Here is a 26,620-nt window from a genome sequence, read left to right on the forward strand (position 1 = left end):
AGCCTTAATGATACGCGCTCTACCAGTGAGCCACCGGGACACCCCAATTAATGATTTTTTTATTAATCTTAGCAGCTGAAAGCCCGTAGAAACAGCTTCCTAGTTTACTGTGGAGCTGGGAAAATATCTACAGTGAGAAAACGCCACATTTTTCCCTCCGGTCAGGTGCGACTCCTCTGCTGCGCCTCCGGTTTTGGAACCATTTCCTTAAAAACAAAACTACTCCTTCCAACAGCAGAGCTGAACGTCAACATTTCCAAAATCCCTTTTAGAATAAATGTCATTTTCATAACCCTTCAGGTCCTGGAAGCTGAGCTGTGACATTCCTCGTCTTTTCCAGACTTTCCACAACCTTCAGGGAAGAATCTGAGTCACACACACTTTTTTTTTGTAAAAATAGCCAACTTTATATTCTCAGAGTACTAAGACAGCTTTACAAACAGGATGATATGCACACAGCTTTCCTTCTCATCCAAAAACGCAGAGCGGTCCAACTGAAGCTCCGACTCCTCAGCAGAGCCGGAGGGAAAGAAAAACAATAAACACACTGACAAACCAAAAACAAGACAAACAAAGGAAGCAAGGAAGTACACACACACGTCTACCCCTTGAGCATCACATTCGTCCTGCACCATGCACATGGCACTTCAGAAACCAGAGCAACTGTCCGTCAACTAACCATCGCAAGTGTTTCCACATTATATATTACATATTAACAAAGAGGAGAGGAGGTGAGGGGGATTAAAAAGAATTCTTTCAACTTCATGCAGGTGGAAAAGAACCGTATGTATGGCCAAACATAAAGCTTTAATTAGCAAAAGAATTAACAAAAGATGGCATGTTACACAAAAAAAAATATTTGTATAAAATAAGTTTGTAGGAAAAAAAACAACAGAATCCACGCCGGGGTCGAGGGGGTCAGGTGACGATTCTCATTTACATATTGACATTGATTTGGTCGACATACAACCGAGTGCTGGGGTCCTTCCTCCGGCCCCTCATTCTCTTTTCAAACACACACACACACACACACACACACACACACACACACACTCGCACACAAACACACTTGAAAAGAAAACAATTCATCAACAGGAAGCGTCCTTTGCTCTGTCGCCCCGTTCCCCCTTCAGAGTCGTTTCTGTACACGCCGTTCGCCACCGATTCAGTCGCACATCTCCTCCGGCAGCTCGTGCGGGTTCAGGATGCCGGGCACTGACATCTGCAGCTTGTGTTTCTCCTCCTGGGCCTGGCGCAGAGCCGTCTCCCTCTCCTCCAGGAACAGGTCCGTCGTGTCCTCGCCAGCAAACTCCTACAGGACCACACAGACACAAACTCAGCAGAGGCTCTGCTGTAGGCGAGCGTTTCCCCACAGAGGGAGACCTGCAGCGCTCACACTTTCCACACAGGCTCCACTCACAAGTCAGAATAATGTGATGCAGGCTGCAGCTCTCAGAGACGTCCCATCAGATTAGAAAACACACTAATGTCTTTGTGGGTTTACAAACCTCAGCATGTACTGAAGGGAAGAGAGTAACGGAGCTAAAGAGTTGAGGTTTTTGTTGTGTCCTCAGAGAACAAATACATGTGTAAAAAAACGGCAATAAAACTATATATTATTGTTATTTTCAGGTCTGATCATAACTAAGAATTATTTATTATTTGTCAGAATTTTAACCCTTTTTGTTTTCCTAATGCCAGTATTTAAAGAACTTTTTAAAAAATCTGTATTTTTTAAACTTTTGTTAACCCTTGAGCCTCAATTTTAAAAAAGTTGCTTATGTCTAATGTTCTGTATAAAAGGAAAAAAATTGAATAATAGTTTAGTTGAGACTTTGTTATGTCCTGAGAGAACAAATACATGTGTAAAAAACTGCAATAAAATTATATATCCATGTTATTTTCCACTTTTTTTTCAGTCTGCATCAGTTCTGATCATTAAGAAAAATGTATTTCTTCGTCAGAATTTTAACCCTTTTTGTTTCCCTAATGCCAGTATTTAAAGAACTTTGAAAAAATATGTATTTTTTTAACTTTTTTGTTAACTCTCAAGCTTCACTTTAAAAAAAATTGCTCTTGTGTCCTCTGAAGACAAATCAAAGTAAAAAAATTGAATACATTTTCAAATCATTATTCTCGATTGACTTTTTTTTTTTTAGGATTTGAATAAATAATAAATTAATTAATCACTGTATTTATTTTGATCTGAGCTCTGAATCTCGTCTCTCACCTTTATCTGCACCAGGAAGTCCCTCAGGTGCTCCTTGAAGGCCGGGATGTCCTGATTCAGGCTGAACAGACCCGTTACAAACACCTTCACCTGGGCACTGAAGACAGGAGGAACAGGTCAGTAAGCGTTTACAGTTTGGGAGCAGCTGAACAACTTTTACAAGGTGGACAAAATAACAGAGACACATTCTCAAAGCCCTGCAGCTGCTTCCACCTTTAAATTAACCTCCTTTAGTCCTGCTTTATGTTGGGTTTTCTCTGGTGACAAAAAAATCTGAACCAGTCAATACAAACATCTCGGCTATATTTTGTGCAGAAATGAAAGAATACCAAGTAGAAGTATTCTCTTAAATCTGAGGATGAAATCCAGAGTTCAGAAGTGCTGAGTCATTAATTTACCGGTTTTAGGACTAAAGACTGTTACACTTGAATCAAACTTTGTTATTCTCAGCATCTCACAGTATAAATGGAGAATTAGACAGAATTTTAGGAATGGGAAGAATAATCTATAGAATCAGAAATCAAGAACATTTAAAACTGAAATTCATTGGATTCAACATGAGTCCCATCGGAATTAGTCACTTTTTTATCCACTATGTAGGTAAATATTTATGGAATAACTGATTATGCAAGTGTTTATATGTTTGTGCATCATTTAACTAATCTACTCATTTCTCTCTGTTCTTTCTTAGTTTTACAACCTTATTACTATTATTATTATTATTATCTTATTTACTTTGTTTATTCTAAGTTTAAAATTATTCATTACTCACTATAAAACATATACATTCTGCCGGAATGCTACAAGTATGAAGAATATGGTATGTAAATAAATGTAAAGGTACATTTACTCATGCAATAAAGTATAAAAAAGAAAAAGTTTTAGATATTTCAGTCGTGGAAAATATTATCAGACCACTAGACTTTATTATTAGACTTTTTCTTCAATTTCTTGTTTATTTTAATGCCTGGTACAACTTAAGGTACAGGTGCTTGGACAAATATAATGCTAAATTAAACTTATCAGCTATTTTTGTTGTTAAGACCTGATATCTAGACATTTTCCATGGTTTTCTTGATAATGATTTTTTGTCATTATCAAGAAAACCATGGAAAATAACTAAATATCAGCTCTTAAATTAAACTCTTATGAGATATTTCTAATATCGTTTTATTTGTCCAAAAAAATGTACCATTAGTTGTTTCAGGCATTAAAATTAACAAGAAATTGAAGAAAACAATGGCCTAATAGTTTGTTCCATGACTGCATTTTCTTCTTCATTATTAATGTCTGTGTAGATGTATGTAGGTATGCATCAGTTTACTAATCCACTGTCTTTTTCTCTCTTTTCTTTCTTATTTTTCCAACATTGTTATTAGAGGTCCAGGAAAAAATCGATACAACGTAGTATGGCGATAATTTGAGGCAATAATAACTTCCGTTTTTTCCCCCCCAGAGGCCATGGCGGGCTTCTATGAATATCCTGGTATCATATGAAACTAGAAGATGTAAGGAATCTATAGGCACCATGAGTCAGGATATCGTGTTGAAAAGTTGTTGAAATAACGCTGCAAAGTTCACCTTTCATTCAGAAACATGTAGAGCAGTGAAGCTTGTCGTTTGTGAAAGTTTGATAAAATGCTGCAGTTGTTGTCGTCCATACATGTTTGATATCAGTTCAGTTCAGTTTGACTGAATACTTTGTTGGTCAGTCTGTGGGTTTGACTCTCATTGTGGAGAAATAAAAAGACTGAAGTGAGATGAATAGACTGAGAATTTTCAAGTCAAAACAATTCTTGATTGAATTTAATTTTGTGGACACAAAATGCAATAATATCAATATATTGTATCGCAATACTCACCATATCGCAAAATGATTAAAATAGCAATAATACCGTATTGTGACTCAAGTATCGGGAAAATATCATATCATGGGGACGGTACGCTTATTCACACCTCTAATTGTTATTATTTTATTATCTATTATAAGTTTAAAACTATTAGTTACTCACTATAAAACAGACATTTTGCAGGAATGCTACAAGTATGAAGATGATATGTAACTAAATGTAAAGGTCTACTTACTCCTGCGATAAAGTTTAAAAAAAGAAAAAGCTTAATGCATTTTGGTGGAATGAAGATATTTGTGTAAAAGGCACGGCACACATTAACACACACACAGTTCATGTAACGCTGCTGTGGTTCATACGGAGAGGAAGCAGCTACTCACTCCTGCAGGTGGGGGAAGGCGGTCTTCAGCAGGTTGGCGATGTACTCCTGGACGTGCGCCTGGTTGTTGGCTGGACTGGCGGCGCTCAGAGCCACGCTGACCTTCCCCTCCTCCACCAGGTTAAACATGTAGGCCAGGATGGTGGCGTGCATCGTCAGACCTGCAGACAGGAGGCACGGTTACTTTGTTATTTAAGGGATCAGTGTGTAAACACCTGACATCACGGAAGACAATATATGCTCATTTACATAGTAATGCTTATGAACACCAACAAGCAATTTCAGGGCATTTTTTTGTTGTTGCTCTTTTTACATTCTCTTCTCTGTGTCCTTGTGTTTCACTGCAACATATAAAATCTCTATAAATCTATAAGTCCTGCAGCTCTGTGGAATAAGCACAATCAGAACAACTCAAACATGTCTTTGTGCAAAAAAGCACAGTTAGAATAAAATGGAATTTATATATAAACACTTTTCCAAGTGCCCACAAGTGTCATTACTATTGGGGAAAAAAGTCTAATTGTTTTTTTCCATGTTTGCAGCCTCTCCTGTCCTCTCCTCTCTGCTCTGTGTAAATAGCCTCTCCTGTCCTCTCCCCTCTGCTCTGTGTAAACAGCCTCTCCTGTCCTCTCCTCTCTGCTCTGTGTAAACAGATTTTCAGTGAATATTTGTCACGTGACCGTTGGTCTCAGCAGAATCAATCATGTGTTCACAGTGTCTCTGAGGAGCAGAATTGAATGTTTTTAACAGGATCTGGTTAGTGCTAATGCTTTATTTAAAAATGACACATTCTGACACAAATATCAACATTTTAAGCTTTGATTTGGTCACTTTTTCTAATGGAACCATTGGTAACCTATGATCCGTTTAAGGACCGTTCTGACAATAATGCCAGCTTTTACAGTTTCTTCCTATGATAAAAATTGTGAATTTCTGGCAATCTGGTTAAGAAAAAACACTAACTTTTTGGAGGTGGATATAGCTGCATATTTTGAGTTTTGGGACTTTAAAGAGGAGGAGGTCCCAGCTGCCGCTACATCACGTGTGTGTGTGTGTGTGTGTGTGTGTGTGTGTGTGTGTGTGTGTGTGTGTGTGTGTGTGTGTGTGTGTGTGTACCTGCAGTGTGAGACGTGTCGGTGACCACAGAGAAGATGTGCTGCAGGATGTCACAGAAGTACGTCTGGTAGAAGCTCTGTGCTGCGGCCTCCTCCCCTGACACGTTCTGCAGGAGCGTGTAGAGGATCTGCAGACCTGCAGGAGACACAGAGACAATCATCAGAACCAGCAGAGAAACACAGACACTGCTCCCAAATATATGCACTCCACTGACACATGTATCAGCTCATGACATTATTCTGTGTTTCAACTTAACCTAAATCAGAGCTTTCAAAGATGTATTGCCTACAGGACAGAGAAAGAACAACTGACTACCTGCTGAGTTTTAACATGATTTCTAACAATGGAATTACTAATAATAATCTGGACTTAGATTTCAGATATCAATAAAAACAAGACAACTAATAAAATGATTACTTTCTCTCATACGATCCAACAGATTTTCTCAGATGTCATAATGTGTTTGTGTGTCATGGATATTGATCGACTGATCCATCAGGTCTCTTATTGGACTTTTTTTTTGTTTGTCTTGTGTGAAAAGGCCTTCATCAGCTCCAAACTTAAGATGAGCTTTGTTTGTAAAAGCCAGAAAGAAAGAGCCAAACCGAAACACTGAAGATAAAAACATTCCAGCTGAAACTCACAAGAGCATTTTGTCTATTGCCATCATATAAATCTACATCAATATGCTGCACTATATACTGTGTGAATAAAGTAGTTTAATTTATTGTTAAAATAACATACAAACAGCTGGAATGGCTGCTTGGGAAATATAGTTTTTTTCCCAAGGAATGTGTCCATTTTTATATGTTGAAAGATAAGTCGATATAGTAATTATCGTGACAGGCCTACATATAGTTGACATTTTAGTTGAAAACATTTTTTTAATGTCGTATATAAGCGGCATATTTTTACAACTGAAGAATACAAATTGCTTAGGATCTACACCAGTGATAAATGAACGTTAAAACTTGTCTAGGTTTTTTATATATTTGTGTTAACTCTTTATCTGACGAGATAAGTTGAATCCGGTTCTGACCTGTGTCGGCCACGTTCCTCATGGTGTGCTTGAAGGCCCAGATGATGGAGTCCAGGATGAGTTTGAACTGAGCTGGGGCGATGGACAGGAAGGCTGGGAAGCACTGGGAGGTGGCGGCTTGGAGGAGGTAGAAGAAATGGGTTCTGTGTTCTGGGAATTCTTCAAAGTCCTAAACGGCACAAGAAGTAAACAAGGAGTCAAACTCTGAAGCTGTCATTTTAATGTTTTATCCAGTAATGATTAAATGACTCAAACCTTGTTGATCATGTTCAAAGTGCACTCGAAGACGGCGTCGAAGATCTTGGGGATCTCTCCCGTGATGTGGACGCCCAGCTTGTTGACGATGGTTGCCATGGTGCTGAGGACCTCAGGCTCCCGGGCAGCGGGGACGTTCCTCTGGTAGTCGATGAGAACCGCCTCCAGCAGGGGGGGCACGAAGTTCTCCCCAACCTGGACCACAGAACACAAACATCAACAATTCAGAAGACCGTCTGCATTTGTAATTTCTAAAATAAAAATCCTCATTAGATGGTGCGAAATAAGAGCTATATTGTGGCCTTTTACAACATTTAAATACCACTTTACTACATATTAAATTGATTTTAACTTGATTTAGTCCAACCTTGTTAAACCTTGTTAAAACACATGTTTACAAGTTGGTACCTGCTCATTAACCCTCCAAACCCCAACAAGCAGTTTCAGGGCATTTTTTTGCCCTTTTTTACATTTTCCTCTGTGTCCTTGTATTTCACTGCAATATATAAAATCTATATAAATCTATAAGTCCCGCAGCTCTATGGAATCAGCACAATCAGAACAACTCAAACATGTCTTTGTGCAGAATAACACAGTTAGAAAGAAGTTGAATTTCTGAATATTTAAAAAAAAAAATTGGAATAAAATGGATTTTTTTATATATACGTTTTCCAAGTGTGACGAATGTTGTAAAAAAAACCCATAAAATTAAATTAAAAAAAAAAAGTAAAATCACCAATAAGACGAAAATTCCTAAAATGACACAAAAAGGCCCATCCTGTCCTCTCCTCTCTGCTCCGAGTAAACAGATTTTCAGTGAATCAATCAGAATCAATCATGTCTTTACATTGTCTCTGAGGAGCAGAATTGAATGTTTTTAACAGGATCTGGTTAGTGCAAACGTTTTATTTTAAATGACACATGTAGAATAGAGATATTCTGACACAAATATCAACATTTTAAGCTTCAATTTGGTCGCTTTTTCTAACCTATGATCAATTCAAAGAATGTCTGAAAGTTCAAATTCTGATGAAAATGCCTTTCTTTACGGTTTCTTTCTAAGATAAAAGATGGATTTTGGGGCGATCTTTCAAAGAAAACACATTTAAATCCCCAGGTGGTTAATAGTTAAAAAGACAATTTAGTTGGTGTTTAGGTTTACGGTGCAGGTCATTGAACTGAAAACATTTTTTATTTCATTGCTGTTGTTTCCAGATGGAGCTGGACATAATTAAAAAATATTAAGTCCAGTTTTCCATTTGCTGTAGCAACAGAAAACAGAGGAAGCTTTGTGTGCAGCTCAACAGCTAAAAATAACCCTCATTACAAACACAGATTTAAATATAACACACAAAACTCTTTCCTCTTCCATTACATAATCATCCGGGAAAAAAATAAAAAGTGTGTCTCACCATCTGAGGGTCATTGGAGCGACTGACCCAGCCGGAGATCAGCTTCAGCGTCTCCCTCTTCACCGTCCTCATGCTCCGGATCAGAGGCTGCTTGGTCACCATCTCTCCTGCAGCACAGATTAAAGGAGTCATTCAAACCTGCACAAGCTAAAACTGCAAAAAATAAACTGTGAACACAACATCCACATATCACCTGAAGAGTTTGTGAGTGAGTTTGTTAGCAACCGTTACAGATTTATACATGCAGCAGTTACAGAGCGACAAGAACAGTATTTGGAGTGTGTTTTGTCCGATTTTGCTCGTTTTTTTGTTTCAACCAACTTTTTATCAGTCTTGGAATGTCACTAATTACATTTCCTCAAGTTCTGTACTTGAAGGTACCTGTATTCTACTTGAGTATTTCCATTCTATTTAACTACCGGTAAATACTTCTACTTCACTAAATTTTAGCGGTACTTTGTACTTTTTACTCCACTACATTTAGCTGCCAGCTTTTGTTACTTTTCAGGTGGAGATTTAACATAAAAAACATTATTCTTTTTAAATCTTTTTTTTTTATTCAGCCAAATAGCAGTATATTCAGTAGTTAAAATTAGCGCTACAATGAGAAAATTAAAACACTGCTTACATAAATGAGTCAATATTATTCTCCTATAGTATCTATAGAATGTACAGTACTGTGCAGTCTTGGTATTTGGTGTGACCACTCATTGCCTTGAAACACTGATTGGATTTAGATTTTTCTTCTGTTCACTCACTTTGCATTTTGTTAATTGATAAAAATAATCTATTTACATTTATATTTCTGAAAGCATTCTAATTTTACAGCTTTTCCCCCCCTACACTTGCCCTAAACTTTTGTACATTTCTGTTTATATAAAACAATCTGAGTGGGTCCATTCTGCATGACGAGTACTTTTATTTTTGATACTTTTGTACTTTTACTTCAGTAGGTTTGGAATGCAGGGCTTTGACTTATATTGGAGTAATTTCACATTGTGGTATTAGTATTTTTACTGCAGTAAAGGATCTGAATACTTTTTTTCAACCAACTCTTCAGGCACTAAATGCTCCTCTATGTTCACCAGTTAGTCTTGTGCTGCAGAGGAAACTGTGTGCAGTGCAGTTTTTACAGCTTTCCTCATTAAACACAGCTGCCTGGTGCGGCTGAAAACGAGTAAAAACGAAAACAGTGCATTTAAAAATAGCAAGAAACCTAAATGGCTAAAGCTGTGTACACATAGGAACATTTCTCTTTTACAAATTAACACTTGAAATGATGAAAGAACTTGCAAATGACAAGGTGGTACAAAATGCATACCGTACTTTGGCTTTTCATTTTTTACCTGCAAAACCTGCAACATTAGGTGTTAAATAATGTAATTAATCCTTTAATACTTGCATGATGAAAGTGCACAATTGTTTATTGAAAATTAATATATTCAATGAATTTGTCCAATGCAATTTAATTTTACTTAATTAATTGAGCAGTTTCATGGTGGTTTAACAATGTCAACCAAAAAATGAAAATATAAATTAATTAAAATAAATAATACAAAAACGAATTATATTAAATCATTTTTTTTTTTTTTAAGAAATAAAATAAATGGCATTTTTCCCCAATTCTATTTGATAATGATGTGGTTATGGTAAAAAAAAACATGGAAAATGTCTAGATATCAGCTCTTAAATTTAACTCTTATGAGTTATTTTTGTTATCATTATATTTGTCCAAACAAATGTACCTTTAGTTGTATCAGGCATTAAAATGAACAAGAAATTGAAGAAAAGGGTTTAATAACTTTTTCCATGACTATTTGTTGTGAGCTTTAAATTCAATCTAAGACATCAATCTAAACTCATTATAGAAAAGAGCCTCAAGAATCACGTTGTCCAATAAAGACTGACCGTTGGTCTGGACAGCCGAGGAGATATTTTCACTCAGACACTTGTAGACGTTGAGCATGTCCAGGTAGATCCGTCCCAGCTGCACAACGAAGGGATGACCCACGGCTTTACAGGCTCGGACGTTCGTCTTCAGGATGCTGCCCAGCTGACGCACCGTCTCCGCATCCTTCAGGATGTCCACGTTCTGCAGCACAGAGGCCACAAATAAGCACAGGTAACAGTTTTCAAAAGTAGGTCACATTTAACAGAATTAAAGTGATCTTTGTGGATTATAAGAGATCAATTGTCACCTTTGTGGCCTGCTGGATGATGCTGTCCCACACCTGGTTGGGCAGCAGCATGTATTTCTCTATCAAAAGCTCCTGAACGGCCTGATCCGTCTGAGCTCCGATCATGTAGCCAACGGCCTCGTAAAACGTGTGGACCTGCAGAGACCAGAGAGCATTTATATGACTTGGATATTTAACAGAAATGGGGGGAAAATGCTATATTTAAACATGTTATCACAGAAAGTCATGCAAATAGTAAAATTTTTCTCTTTAAGTAAAAACACATTAATGACAACTTATATATTGTTAAAAAAATTAAAAATACACACACAATTTTTTGTAAAAAAAAAGAAAAATAAATAAATAAATAAAAGCAAACATTAATTAAATAGGCAACTGAATAAATAGGGAGATTAATCCGAATTTAAATAAGGAAGTAAATTAAAACAGAAATATCAATTTATGTCACATTTAATCAATTAATTAATGCCTACATGCATTTTCAACATACATTTTTTCATACATTTAATGGCATGTTTATTTATTCATTATGTGACAGCTCCAGGACCGACCTGCTGCGGCTGCAGGTCACAGATGATGGTGTTGATGTTGTTGAGGATCTCGTCAATGAAAGGCATCACTTCGCCCACCTGAACCTGCACAAAGTGACGCCGGCACTTCTGGGCGATCTTGATGAAGGTGTCGCACGCCATGTCCTGCACGCCGTCATGGGTCTCTGTGATGAAGAGGAGGAAGAAGAAGATTATAGGAGTTAATCAGAAGTCAAGGAAACAGGAGTTCTGAATCTTCTCAATCATTTCAAGCAGTCTTCTTTCTTTTTGGCTCTAAACATCAGAATCACACATCACAGATTTAGGTTTCAGAATGTAAAGAAAATGCATTTATGACTTAAAGGCTTTTTTTATTTAAAGGTTTAGAGGAAGTTATATTGCACCAAAACTTGACAACACGAATGTACACTGATGTGTTTTCAAAGGGAACTTTTGTAGAATTTTACAATATTTGTAATCTGATACCAAACTAAAGTATGGAGTATGGAAAACATTTTATGTTTGGTAAAGTGTTTTTGGTTTTTCGCCTGCTTCTGTTTCAACAACATTTTAGAATTTTTTTTTTCTATGAAATGAATAAGTTTTGTATATAAGAAGTTTATATTTTTCTTTTTTAAATCTAAAAAGAGTTCAATCTTGGTTTGGTACTGAAAGTTAGACACTGCACTGAAAGATTTTTACTGGATATTGAGCCTGAGTCACTATAAGTAAAATTTAGATTTAACTTAATTTAATTGATATTTTTTTATCTGGAAACAAATAGCTATACTAAGATGAAAATTCAGGTTTTATTTTGTTTTGAAAAACGCATAAGAATAAAGATGTAAACTATATTTGAAGCAATAAAGAAATCAAATTATTCCCTCTGTAATAAACAGGCACTTCCAGTCAGGATCGGATCTCATGTGTGTTTTTCCTCACCATGCATGAACTCAAACAGCTTGTTGACGACGGTCTTGAGGAACTTCCAGTGAGCTCGGAGGAAGCGAGGGTACTGGCCCACAATGTACATGATGTTGGACGCAATGATGGCCTTGTTGTCTTTCCCTCTTTTCTGCTCACAGAGGCCGAGTAGGTCCTGAGAACACAACACACACAATCCGTTAATAACAGCACACCGACATTCAGTCAACCACGGGCAGTCCGTGGCCTAGAGGTTAGGAATCGGGCTTGTAACTGGAGAGTCGCCAGTTCAAAACCCGGTACTGACAGGTGAAGGACTGAAGTGCCCTTGAGCAAGGCACCTAAAGGCACTGCTTCCGGACGCAGTAATCTGCTGCCCATTGCTCCTTGTATGGTGTGTTCACTTGTGTGGAAAAAAGGATGGGTTAAATGCAGAGGTTGAATTTCCCCACTGTGGGATTAATAAAGTAATCTTCTTCTTCTTCTAATAAGAAGCACACTCCGTTAATAAGAAGCACACTCCGTTAACACACACACACACTGTTAATAATAACAACAGTGTGTGAGAGTGAGTGAGTGAATGTGTGTGTATGAATGAGAGTGTGCGTGTGTGAGTGTGTATCAGTCTGAGAGTGTGTATGTGTGAGTGCGTGTGTGTGTGTGTCCCACCTTGATGACGGTGACCAGGAACCTCTTCTCGTCCTCCTCGTGCATGGCCCCGCTGATGGAGCCGATGGCCCAGCAGAGCATGTTCAGGTTCCTCCATGACCACTCTGTGCCGTTCACCTGGTTGTGCAGCTTCTCCGTCATGATGCGTTCCGTGTCGGCATAGTCCAGATGGGTCAGATACACTGCAGGGGTACAGAGAGACAGAGGAGTTAGAGAGGAGACTCAGCAGCTGCTCATCTAAGCTTCCTTCTTCTGTGTGACACCTTTCTAATATTCTTGGTTTCCATTAATAAACTGTAAAACATATAAATTCCTCCCTCTGACTCAGTGACAGCAGTGTGAAGAAATGATGAACAGTTGGTGTCACACTCAGGAAAAAACAAAGACTGAAAGATGTGTAACACGTCAGCTTGATAAATACAGTTGTCTCATGAATCAGTTTTAGTGGTAAAATTATCACTGTGCGTGTGTGTGTGTGTGTTTGTCTGAGTTTGCATGAGTGTGTGTTTGTGTGAGTCTAAATAAGAGAGAAATAAACCAGACAATTTAAATTATTTTTTTATCATCCAAGTTCAAATTTAGCAGAGAGTTCCTGAGAGAGTTGTGCAGTTTACATTTAAAAGCCCTCAACCAGGTTGATAAGTAACACAAGTGTGTGTGTCCAACTTTTTCAGTCCTGATACCAGTGTTTAATTAATAGGCTTAATGGAAAAATGGAAAAGACGAGGACCAACTGTTTACTGTAAAGCAACATCAGGCTTGACTTTGCTTTCCAAACAAAATGTAAAACAAATGCATAGAAATGTGCTGATTTATTAAAATAATCTGGCAAAATCCTTGAATATAACAGGAATTACAATTTAATTGCAAACCTTTTAAGTGCAGCAACAAATTACTCAAAACTTGGAATTAAAACTTCATTATAAAACAAAAACTGCTGCATAAAATGAAAACAAAATGTAATTGTAAACACTTGCAAACACTGTGCAAATAGGGACACAAATTCCACTATAAAATATCACAGCTTACAATTAGTAACTCACAAGCTAAACAATTTTTTCTGGCAACTTTCAATTAGTTTTATATTTTAACTATAGCTTTACAAGTAGCTGCAGAACTTGTTGCTGTTGTGAGCAGAAATGCCACAATATTGCTGACAGAACCACAGCCGTGCGTTAACTCACCGAGAGTCTCTCTCATGTTCTTGTAAAGGTTGATGGCATCCGTGTCCTTCATGAACTCGCGGACCACCTCGCCCTGGTCGTTCTCCACCACCAGCACCTCCTCGGGTTTGGCCATGCGGCTCACCATCAGCAGACGCACCTGACAGACAGGAGAGGAGGGAGATAGTGGATGAGAGAGTCTGAGACTGAGGACAGAGGCTAACAAAATAAACATAAAAATTACTGGAAAAATAAATTAATATGCAAGTAGATTAACCAAAATATTTGTAAAATATAACAGTGCATAGATAATAAGTTTGAGATACTAAATAGAGATGCAGAACAAATAAATACAATTTAAAAATGAATGCAAACATTAAAAAATGTAAAATAAAAAATATATAAAAGTTAATAAAAATATGGAAAATTAAATATTAAATAAATAGAGAAATTAACACAAATTTAAATAATTAAAGACACAAATTAAATTCAAATTGTCAATTTGTGAAAATTAAAAGCTAAACTATAACTCCATAACTGGTTTATATGAAAGGTTGAAATTGTCAATCATAATATAATGATTATATGATGATTCTGCAAAAAATGCCAAATATTCTGCTTCTTAAATGAGAGCTTTTGTTGCTTTTTTGGTCTTCTGTGATGGTTAAAGTTTTATTTTTTGTTTGACGGAATAAGAAATCTGATGATGAGTTAATAGTCATCAGATTGCATTTTTCACCTTTTTTTCTGTCATTTTATAACCCTGATGCTAAATTGTTTATAGTGGTAAAGTTATCACTGTGTGTGTGTGCGTGTGTGTGGACAGCCTACCTGCGACAGGACCGGCAGGTAGAGGTGTCTGCGTGGCGGGACGTCTGACAGCAGCGGGGTGCTGGATGTGGAGAACGGACTCTCCCTGTAGAGCTCTGCAGCCAGGTGGTTCCAGTACTCCAGACAGATCTTAAAGATCTCTGTCTCCTCCACCTCTGACACCAGCAGCATGTAGTGCAGCGCCTGAGGGCAGACGACACACACTCAGAAGTGGGGATGACACCTGGCTCCAACTTTCACACTAGTTAAAAATATTTCACTAAATATCTGGCTTAAACACATAAATTACTATTTTTGTGTGGTTCTGAACTAATAGCATGATACAGACAAACTTCACTTGACTTTAAACTTCACTTCCACTTCACTGATTATTTGGAGTCCTGAATGATATGTAAAAAGAATCACAAGGCTTTGGCTTCTTTCTGAACTGCCCACAAATGAGGAATGGGCAGATAGTTCACGAGATTTATGCAATGGAAAAAATTACTTTTTCACTCCACCTACTAATGGACAGATTTACTAAATCATGGTCAAAATGGGTATTTTTGTCTCCTGCAGCAAAAGCAGTGACATCAGAACATTACCAATGGTCAGTGTGCATTAACAGAAGAGTAACTTACGTGTAAACTACATTAGAATAAAGTAACTCATCTGTAACAACAACAACTTCCACTGCTTCATGATTTACCATTGAAAGTTACCATTCAAACAGGTGCTAAAAAGGTATTTAAAACTTTATCTTCCCGGCTTATTTGCTGAATCTATTGTCATTAAATTGAGATACAACAGCATTTATCAGTATAGGTCCTTGCCATCCTGTCACATCAGCATTTGTAGAATTTCCTGTTGACACTTATGTGATTATACATTGTCATGCTTACAATCCAGTTGTGCAGGAAAAAAACTACAAAACTATGTCTTTCCCAAAAAAATTAGGAGTCGGTACCAAAACCAGATTCCATGAATTAATGCATAGTTCCATAACATGGCAAAACAACAAAAAATGTATCTCATTTTCTTCTTCCTGAACACCAGAGAATGTATTAAATACCTGAATTTATCATCCTTTTTTAACACTTATTTTCATTACTTTCCTACACCTGCAATTATTAGATGACTTTATGTATTCCTCTGTATAACTACAGCAAAATACCAACTGAACAGTCTTTCCTTGAACAAACTGCACCACCGACTCTTTCTGCCCTCTCCTCATCTGCTCTCATCCTCTCCTCCTGGAACAATTATCTCCAAGTAAGCACCTAAACAAGTGGACAAACAGCCGCAGGAAAGGTAGGCCTTCCCACTGTAATCGGCTCCAGATGTTTGTCACTGCAAAGGTGGAATTAGGACAAAACAGGCGAGGGAAGACAGGAGAGGCAGGAGGAGCAGTCAGGGGGAGGTCAAGTTTTCCACAGAGGCGGAAATGACTCAAAAACCACCAGCTGAGAGTCGGAGGTTTGTTTACTCGGACAGAGATTGTAACGTCTCCTACCTCCATGAGTGTCTCCCTCAGGTTAGGTCTCTTCTCGATGAGCTGGCCGTGTTCTTTGAGGAAGGTGCAGAGGAACAGGCTGAGGTTCTGGATGAAGTTCTGCTCGTCGTCCTTCCCGTTGGCGTAGGCCACTCTGATGTTAGTGTTCAAAGGCAGCATCTGACCACACGACAAAAAAACACCACTTCAAAAACTCACCTTTATTTATTTGGAGACAAAATTTATTTCAACCTAATTGTTCTGCCATGATTGCAGCCGCAATTTGTTTTGTTTGAGGATGTTGAATTTACTGTAAATAGGCTCAGAGTTAATCCAGCGAGCCATGAGACCACCCAGGGAAAACATTTAATCTAAAACTAGAGCTAAGACTAACGGAGCATCCACAAAAGCACCAGCAGAGGAGGAACAACATGAGGAGGGGTGAAGGCTTCAGAACAATCTGGTGATCCGTGAGAACAAGAAGGAATAAACCCGAGTGCGAGTGTGTGTGTGTGTGTGTGTGTGTGTGTATATGAGTGTGAGTGAGTGTATGCAAGTGTGTGTGTGAGTAAGAGAGAGAATGAGTGAGTGAGTGAGTGAGTATGAGTGTGTGTGAGAGTGTGTATGTGTGTATGAGTGAGTGAGTGTGACTGTGTGTGTGCGTGCGTGCGAGTGTTTCTAAAGTCAACTTATTCACTCACAATCTGAACCATTTCAACTAAGAAATACATGCAAAACAAATCTAAATCCCATGTTTATGCGTCAAAAGAGCCATTAGACCCGTATATAAAGCTACTTCAGCATGCACACACTGTTTGACTCTGAAATTTAGAGATCTGGTGGACTTTAAAACGACGCAAATCACTCATTTAGTTAAAACCCAACTGTTATCAGAAAGTTTACAAATGTTGGTTGAAATGCCATAAAGTCAATATGATTTCAGAGAATCTGCATGTTTGAATTAACAAATTGTGTCGACACATATACGTATATATACACACACATCATCTATGATAAATCTCAGGCACCAGGATTATTATTTCTCTCTCCCACTGTCACAATGCCAGCAGCTGCAGACAGGTGGAGCTGTTTACATCCACCTGGTGAGGAGTGAGGAGTGTGTGTGTGCGTGTGCGTGTGCGTGTGTGTGTGTGTGTGTGTGTGTGTACACTGGATGTAAATACACTGAGACCATCTGGGTTGAAGAGATTTGTTTCCAGAAGCACAGGTGAGGCGGAATTAAATACAAGACTTCAAGACACTTTAAATATTTGATGAGTCATACTTAATTAATTTGTGCCTGCTGATGTTTATTTATTTCAAACTGGGCTACAGCAGAACTAATATTCCACCATCAGAGTTTTTACAGCAGCCTCAAATCTTTACGAAGCATCTTTGTCTTCTTCATCACTTCCTCCTGCAATGCACTTTACAGAGTGCCTCATGAATACATTTTCTTAATTGCTTAATAAAGCAGAATTAGTCAGTCTGATCTAACTTGCATTAGGCGCTAAATTATTTTCTTTACAGTATTGTAAAAATATTCCTACTTCAGAAAACCATTAGTAAATATTACACTGTCTGTGTTGCTCGTCATCTTTTAGCCTGAGGCAGTCTGTTGAAAAATACTCTCCAAAGGCGTGTCAGGGCTGTAAGCAACCACACCTATCAGCTGAATGTAATGTAATATATAGTCAGATGAAGTGTCACTTTCCCTCTGTGCAGCATGAGAAACATCACTGACTCTCAGATCAAACAACTATGCAAAGAATTCCTCTTGTGCCCTTTTGTTTTTGGAGATTCCCCCTGCAGCTTTCCACTGTGTCGCCTCATCTGACTTGCTAAAATCAAACGTTCCTTCTGCCCACAGATGTGTTTTTTGTGTCTAGTTGTAATAACAGTGAACAAACAGGAAAGTGCTTCACACTTCCTGACCGTCTGAGAGTTGGTGCTGCCTGCAGACTTCATGTTCTGTGAGTGTATGTGTGGTTAATAACAGAGCGGGCACATTCAAGAGTTCTTCTGTGTAATCATATTGAGTGCAATTAACTTGAGCACCACTCTGCATGATTGTGTGTGTGTGTGTGTGTGTGTGTGTGTGTGTGTGTGTGTGTGTGTACCTGTTTGAGCTGGCACATGGTGAGGGTAAACAGGTTGACAAACTGCTCCTCGTACTGGTTGACGCTCACTCCGGCGATCTCCGTCAAACATTTCAACGTCACGTTACGGAACATGGGCACGTTCAGGAACTGAAACACGAATAAAACAAAAAGTATAGTAATCTGTATTGGAAAGCAGCGATGTTATGCTTTTTATTTGAGCGTTAGACATTGGAGTTTACAGCCCTGGATGTAGATTCTCACAGTGGGTCATTTATTTAAATTAACCAATTAAAAAGGCCAGTTTTCTTCAGTGGAATTAACATTTTATTAATACTACAGTTATCAGGCTGGCCCTGGTACATACACACATAATAAAGGAGAAAATAAGGCAAAATAAGGACACCACTTTAACTTAGTCAACCGATATATTGTCTTGCACGTAACCAGATATTACCGGCTGATATTGGCCTATTAAAATCAGTGTGTGCTATCTGATATGTGCCACTACGAAAAACACAATATATAATGCAGAAAATGTTGCTTAGCGTGATTTAGAAATGGTGTAAGTTATTCTTTTTTTTTATGTTTTTTTGAATAGTCAGCAGCTGACTGAAACTTAACAGTAATTATGTTTATTTAGTTATTTATTTTATTTCTATTTATTCTTTATTTTCTCAGTTATCATTTATAGAATTGGCTGACAGTGTTTTACATTGTATCATGTATAACAATGTTAAATATTATGTAGTTTTGTGTTTGAGAAAGTGGCTCTCTGGGTGCATTTGCAGTGGTGAAGAATCGGTGCACAATCCACATAAAAAAGTCATGTTCAAGTTCATTCCAGCTCAAAAAATTACTTCTACTATCAACCCACCATATCAATTATCAATGAATTTTCCCCCTACAAAAAAAACAGTTTCGTAAAAAGTAAGAAAGAAAGAATTCAATGGGAATCACAGAACTCAATGTTGACCCAAATATGTTCAGTTCACAATGATATCAAACAGCAGATTTACAGTATGTGTGAGTTGCTGATGCAGCCAGACAAAAGGTGAGCGATCAGTAAGTCTTACTTTGTTACGCTCCTGCAGGAAGAAACACTGCAAGAGCGCCTTTGACAGAGGAGATTCTGAATGGTGGAAGTGATCATACAAACAAATCATAATCATAACAATTATGATGTTGTACAACAAAGTCATTTTTCACTTAGCCGAGCACTTATTAGCCTTAATTTTAACAAAATATAAATAAAAAAGAAAGAAACTTATCTAATCCATCAAAAAAAAAAAAAAAAAAGATTTAATTTTTTGGCAGCCCTTCAATCAATATCACTTCTTCTTTCCATAGTTCAAACATTGTGTTTTTCCTAACGAGACAAACAATGCAAACTGCATGTATAGAAGCTTGTTTACCTTGTAGACCAGAGTGCTGATGAGTTTGGTCTCGAAGATGTATCCTAGAGGAATCCAATTCAAAAAGCGGAGGAGAGTCTCGAGTGTGGCGTGGACCAGAGGGGCATTCTGGGAGTTTTCCTGCACAAGGAAGAAGAAGAAGGTGGTGTTGGTGCATATGAGAAAAGATTGTGGTGTTTATTAAAATATCAGATGTTGCAAAAACTAAATTTAACTGACTTCTTACCATCACAAACTGGCACAGCTGGAATATTTGGGAGAACTCGTTGCACATGCTAAAAGACAGAGTCAAATCAAATCCATCAAATGAGGAGATTTTTAAACTAAATATATTTGAACTATCGATGGGCGATATGGAAAATAAAATGATCACAATATATTTTTTCATATTGTCCGATCTCAATTATCACAATTTTTTAAGTTGTTTTTAAAACTGCCAGTTTTATAGCCTCTGTACTGACAACTAAAAGAACTAGAGATTAGTTCAACATTTAATTAACATACAAAGTAAATAACAAAGCAAATTCAATAGGATGAACATAGAAATATATAAAAACAATTTTTACTTAACAGTACAACAAATGTAGCAAATATAAAATAACACAGTGAACTACTCTACAGTCCCGAGTGTTTTTGCAGGTATAAGACCCAAAATAAACAAATTGTGAGATTTGTTGATAGAAAGCCCACGCTGCTAATGTTTTATTAACTTGTTTATTGAGTTACGTTGCATTCATTAATAACTTGTTTCTCTGTAGGTTTTCATATGTCACATTTTCTTGAACGCACCATAGCTGTTCCTACGCTATTGAATGCACCATTGTGTGTGAATTGCCATGCTGTGAATGTTAGTTTTCTCTAAATACAGCGGCGGATATATTGTAATTTCCTTTGCTCTTTCCCAACATTCACCTGTTCCTCCCTGGTTTATTGCTCCAAGTCATGGCTGACATCTATTTCACTGCCCTCAGCTCTGCGTATAGCTCCACATTCGGTCTGTTTACTTCTCTGGCAACTTACAAACAGAAGTGGAGCAGGAAAAGGTTGACTCTGATTGGCTGTTATGCACATTTCAGACATGTTTGATCGAGTAAATATGCTCACACCTGATCACTGAAATGGACCTGAAATTTATCGCAATCACTTATCATGATCATATAATCGCCATTACTTGGCCTATCATTAAAACACAAACTGGCCTCATGGAGTTTGAAGGCAGAACTTTAGAGAGAAGTTAACGGCAGGAAACAAACTGCTGACATTTTTACAGCATGACGTCATGAACTCCAGAGAGTTAATAGGCGTGTTTCCACTGAGTGCTTTTTGGAAAGCGAGTGTTTTGGTTCCGCCCACTAGTTAGTTCCCCTCTGCCTCTGTTCCCATACAGGTACTTTTGTAGCAGCTAACCAACGGAGTTCGAATGTGACAACAGACTAAATATTGTTGCTATATTTAGCGACTATTCTGACCCCTCTAATGACTCTTTTTCAAAAAAGCAACTAGTGACAAATCTAGCGACTTGTTTTGGTGTTATTGGAGACTTGGAGACTAGTTCCTATTCTTTTTAACGAGTAGCAGGCGCCGTCCCAAAGCACTCACAAGGCCAAGTCCTCCTGCAGCAGTCTCTCCAAGCTGCAGTCAGAGGAGCAGGAGATGTTAACCCCTCAGCGTCTGCAGATGAGTCACGCATGCCCAAAGTCGCCACCTCAACCGTATCCAATCAGTGTCGACTAGTTAGTAGCGGCTCAGAAAAGTACCAACCCAAGACAGGTACTTTCTGAGTGAACTGGTGAAGTTGGGCGAATCCTCTCTCCTAAGCCAGACCCATAGTGGCTCACTAGAGGGAAAAGCACCTAACGGAAACACGCCTAATAACCCCGCTAACAAACTATGAATGCAACCTGCTTACAAAGCTTGTAGCAGCTGATAACTTAATTTGCTCCTCAACAGATCCACCCTCTGACCCAAATGTGATCATTTTAGGCTTTTTTTTGTTTTCAACCATCATCTGCCATCAGTTACCTGTCTTTGAGGTGCTTGGCTTTGACCTGGGTCATCTGTCCGCTGGAGAAGTCAAAAACCTCCTCACTGAGCAGCTTGAGGATGATCATGTTGTTCTGACAGAGGCTTTCGCTGGTTCGACTGGCGCCTACGATGTCGCTAATGAAGGTGGGCCAGTGTTTGGGCCATTCCTGCTTCAGGATCTAAACCAGAGAAGAGCTCGGTGTCAGCAGCCTCATAACCTCATGGCAGTCACCGTTCTACTACCTCATGTCAAACTATCAAATGATTGTTTACCTGTACAAGGATCATGTTGAGTTTTGAAATGTACACTCCCTCTTTCTGCAAATAAAAAAAACAGTGACATCAGTATGGAGCAGCTCAGTTTGTTCACAAAGTGCCGTATGTTATATAAATGCAAGCTCACCTCCATGTTTGCAGGATCAGAGGACGTCTTGATGATCAGACCAACAACGTACTTCTTGATGCCTGAAAATGTATCCAAGAGTTTTAGTGGCAATCAACACACCTAGGACAGAAAAAAACTCTTTATAATCTGTTAATTTCTAGTATTTAAACTGACCTTCACACTGATTTCTGGGCAGAATCTTCCAGCGTGTTTTGATGACTGTCTCCAGAATCTGCAGTGCATAATACTGAGAGAAGAATTGAGACTTATTAGAGAAACATTCTTTACATTAAGAGCTAATTTATAACCAACAAGGGCTCAGCAACGTATAGTATTTGCATGTAATGTCTGGTGATACACATCATACTCGTACAGCACAAAATTTATGTCCCATAGAAACCAAAAAACATGTGTGAGCATGTTTTCGTGCATGCAAATACTCAATATGGTGCAAAAAGAACGGTGCATGCCACCAATAGTCTGTTCTCTGCCTACTGCTGCCTCCTTAGTCGTTAACCTTACACACACAATTAAATGTAAATTAATGTAAATGGCAGCTCTATTTGTAAACGTTTTTTTAACACCACTGGCAGCTGCAACAGTGGCACTAAAAGGGAGAACTTTGTGTAGTCAGCAGCAGCATTAAAAGCCCTCATCACTGAACAGATACCAAGGGAAACTCAAAAACTTCAACAGAAAACACACACTTGACTGCACCAACTACTGATTCTGAAATGCAGAAGATGCAGCAAAAAATGGAGAAATTAATAATTTTGCAGATAACCACAGATTTAAACACAGTAAGCTTCCATTAGCTGGAGAAAATCCAATAAGTACGGCGGAGCTAACGCAGAGTTAATGCTCAGACCTCGCTGCCCTGAAAGCCTCGGCCTGATGTGGATAAAGTGATAAACATCAGCTCACATTATTACATTTTCCCTGAGAGACTGTCAACAAACCGCTGATGGGAGTTCAGTGCTTTCCTCTGCTGCAGCATCAGTATGTGTCACACATACATACATACACACACACACACTTACTTTAGTTTTCATGTTCTGAGAAAACTCCAGGATGGTGTCGACCCTCGTCCAGGCATCCGGATGGTCCTTCAGGTTGGTGAGGACTTCCTGGGCCACTCGTTGCTACGAAAGAGCAACACAGCAAACATGAATCTTTGGCTTTTACAGGCCAACTTCAAGCACATTTAATTATGTTTACACATCATCAACACCTGACCTTCACTTATAGCTGCATTGTTAAACCTCTGAGCCCCACAACCTGCTTACAGGTTTGAAAAATGTGTTTTCTTCAAACAAACCGAATAAATAAACAAAATTACACCACTTATTGTGGCCAGAAACTTAACAGAAATTACTGTCAGATTTGTATTGATAATTTCTTTATGATGGCCCTTGAATGATTTGTGTGAAAAACACTTAACGCAGCAAAAAGAACCAAATTTAAAAGCTTTAAAAAAGTTTTATTTCATTAAAATCCCTTTAAAATTTTATAAAAAAATTGTTTGCACAAACAGGATACTGTAAAAAAAAAAAAACACATTAAATTCTGTGCCCCTGGGAAGCCATGAATGATTCATAACTAAATTATGTAATGTTTTATTAATACAATAAATATAAAGTGGGATTTTCTAAAGTCATGATAAGATGATATGTATCAATATTTTCACTTTGAACTGATGTATCAATCCAGATCAATGTATCTTTACACCCCTAGAGGCTATAATAAAAGGTTAATAGTTCAATATGCATGTACTTCGAAACATGTTTCATAGATTCCTCTCCCCCCCACCCCCCAATTAACGTCAAATAAATGATTAAATCCTTTGAGGATTTATGGCATTTTAACAGAGGTATACCACCCAGAAGAAATCCGAGTTGACTGTGTTGTTTCTAGAGAGGACAGGACTTTTATATTATACATGTAAATTTTCTTACTGAATACACTTAAACCATGAGGGGCAAGTTTCTGATAAAAAGTCACATCTTTGAACTGACTACATGTGAATCCCCTCTAGAATAAGCTGAGGTGGGAGGCCTCAGTGGGAAGGAATCGTTCTCACCTGCGAGCCGATGTCGTGGTACATGGAGTTGACGACATTGTCCAGCAGGTTGATGTCCAGTTTCTGACTGAAGTCCAGCAGCTGTCTGGCTGGGTGATCCGCCAACATCGTCATTTCTGCTGGCATAGAGCTTCTGAGGGGAGGAGAGGATGATTGATTTAAATTTAAACCACAGCAGCACCTGGTAACAGTAACACAAGTATGACTGAAAACACACACAACATACAGACATCTACAGGTAGATATTACAATAAGAGTGTTAGGAATCCAGCTTTCAGTATTACTTAGTTCTACCTTTATATAGACATCAATATATCTTTACATCTCTGTATGCATATTACTTTATGTGTGCGAGTGTGTGTGTATATATATATATATATATATATATATATATATATATATATATAAATAATGCATACACATTTATAAGATTGTCGATTTTTTAAATTACTGTACACCTGTCTAGAACAAATATATATTTAACTTATATTTAATATTTTATCCCCGTTTTTAATTTTTAACTTGCATTTTTAAACATATTTACTGATCATATGACAATGGATAGTGCTGTGAGGTTTGAAATGTGAAAACATTCAAATACAGCCTCCATAAGTGGATCAATAATTATATTTCAATAATAAATAAATATACTAATAAATAACTTATATTGGTAACACACAGGCCGTTATCAATAAAAAAATAGCTTTAATAATACATAAACATTACAATAAATAACTTAAGTATAGTAACATGTTCCCCCAAGAACAATAATAAAATAACTATTATAATCAAATTTCCATTATTATAACAATTATTATTTATAATATATAAGAATTATTTAATAAAATACATAACCTATATTCAGCAACACACAGGCCCTGAACAATAAAAATAAATTACAATAACCTAAATTCAGATAGACGTGGGCCACGAACAATGATACATAATTATAATAAACAACAAATAAATATTATAATAAATAACTTATACTGAGTAACCCACAGGCCCTGAACAATAAAGAAAAACTACTATAATAAATTACTACAATGAAAAACTTAAATTCAGTAACATGTGGGTACTCAACAATAAAAAATAAAATTTTATTAAATAAATAAATAAATATTAAAATAACTCAAATTCAGTAACACGTGGAACCTGAAAAATAATAAATAACTATTACAATAAACAATAATATTATAATAAATAACTTATATTCAGTGACACACAGCCCCTGACTAATAACATAATGAATACATATTAAATTGGTCCTGCAGTTAGTCAGAAACAAGTTCTTCTCGTTGAGCCTAAATGTGTCAGTACAGTCAGCCCTCGTGGTCCAATTATGACACCCATTGAAATAAATCATAACCGTGTGAAGGGCGAAACTACGCCCCCAGCCGGCTCACTGCGCTCACACTCATAGAGCCGCATCCACCACCACAGTCTCAGATAGCCCTGTTTTACAACTAGTGAATTAAAATGCTTGTAAAGCAGACCGTGGAGGCAACAACCCGCGGCCACAGTGCGCTGTTTCCCGTCTGGTCCGTGGAGCCGCTCGTTAACCCCCACACAATAACACCACACTACTTTTTAAACTGATGGAGGCTAACGTTAGCCCACGCTGGGTAAGTTAGGTGACTGTTTATCGGGCTGAACTTACCTGGTGTGTCCTGTCCCCCTCGTCGAAAACAAGTGTTTAGATGTCCGCTGTGACTTGTAGTTGATTAATAATCCTCTCAAAGCACTGAAAACGGTGTAACGTTATCTCATGGCACACGTTTAGGCTGCTCCTAACCTTCGATAGCAAAAAAGGCTAACGTTAGCTTTCCTGGGTGACACCAGCGGCGCTAATATATAAAACGCCTGGATACTTATCGGTTCTTGGCGATGTGTTAAAAGCTTTCTTCGGTGTGCCACAGCTTATTGTTCCCCGTCTTCAGTCGGTCTGAAACACATCTTTCTGTAGCTATCCCTGATTACAGCCGACTCCCACCAGGCTAGTAGCAACTTAGCGTGCGAATGGAAAAGTCAATGATGATCCTGGCTAACGTGAGCTAAGCTAACAACACAGATTCACGGAGTCACACTTTGAGCGGTATTCCGGGTCATAATCACGAAGTCAGAAGAGTCTCGTTTTTATTTCTGGCTCTGTTCGCACACACTGTTGGAGAGCAGAGGTTTTTTTAATGCGTGCCAGTGTGCTCTTCCTCTAAGCTCATGCTTCCAACCACGGACCGGTTGAAACCGGTTGAGACCGGGATATTCATTCTCGGTGTTTCGGCCCGTCGCGCGCCGCGTAAAATTTGGACTATTGACCCGCCCACCCGGCGCCTGATTGGCTGTGCCGGTACAGTCGTCACAAGTTGTCATAGGCTGGGTGGAGCTGTCAATCTGGCTCAAGCTCCCTCCCTCTGTGTGTCTGGTCCGTCTGACCTCTGACAGGCCCTGAACAATAATAAATAAATATTATAATAAAGAACTTAACATCAGTAACACACAGGCCCTGTACAATAATACATAAATATTATAATAAATAACTTAAAATCAGT

General features: G+C 38.0%; 1 protein-coding gene across 1 annotated transcript; it reads right to left on the reverse strand.

Annotated features, from left to right (window-relative positions):
• Nucleotides 1-430: 430 nt before the first annotated feature.
• xpo1a (exportin 1 (CRM1 homolog, yeast) a) lies at nucleotides 431-26,361 on the reverse strand. Its single transcript, XM_059331708.1, has 25 exons — nucleotides 25,732-26,361; nucleotides 24,072-24,204; nucleotides 23,032-23,133; nucleotides 22,166-22,238; nucleotides 22,010-22,071; nucleotides 21,880-21,924; nucleotides 21,604-21,785; nucleotides 19,808-19,856; nucleotides 19,582-19,701; nucleotides 18,188-18,316; nucleotides 16,089-16,247; nucleotides 14,597-14,779; nucleotides 13,787-13,925; nucleotides 12,603-12,784; nucleotides 11,952-12,108; nucleotides 11,031-11,194; nucleotides 10,480-10,614; nucleotides 10,190-10,373; nucleotides 8,282-8,388; nucleotides 6,870-7,064; nucleotides 6,615-6,783; nucleotides 5,576-5,710; nucleotides 4,461-4,620; nucleotides 2,231-2,327; nucleotides 431-1,312 (listed from the first exon to the last, which is right to left on the reverse strand). Exons 2-25 carry the CDS (start codon nucleotides 24,195-24,197, stop codon nucleotides 1,166-1,168), a joined length of 3,201 nt encoding a protein of 1,066 aa, XP_059187691.1. The 5' UTR covers nucleotides 24,198-24,204; nucleotides 25,732-26,361; the 3' UTR covers nucleotides 431-1,165.
• Between the last annotated feature and the right edge of the window lie 259 nt (nucleotides 26,362-26,620).

Source organism: Centropristis striata, chromosome 1 (assembly GCF_030273125.1).
Source record: "Centropristis striata isolate RG_2023a ecotype Rhode Island chromosome 1, C.striata_1.0, whole genome shotgun sequence".
NCBI classification, from domain to species: domain Eukaryota; kingdom Metazoa; phylum Chordata; class Actinopteri; order Perciformes; family Serranidae; genus Centropristis; species Centropristis striata.

Coding starts and splice junctions, on each gene's coding strand:
- xpo1a (XM_059331708.1), bottom strand. CDS start 24,197: ATGCCAGCAGAAATGACGATGTTGGCGGATCACCCAGCCAGACAGCTG. Junction 16,248..18,187: donor CCATGTGCCAGCTCAAACAG/GTACACACACAC, acceptor TCGTGTGGTCAG/ATGCTGCCTTTGAACACTAA. Junction 5,711..6,614: donor GAGGAACGTGGCCGACACAG/GTCAGAACCGGA, acceptor TGTCTCCTGCAG/GTCTGCAGATCCTCTACACG.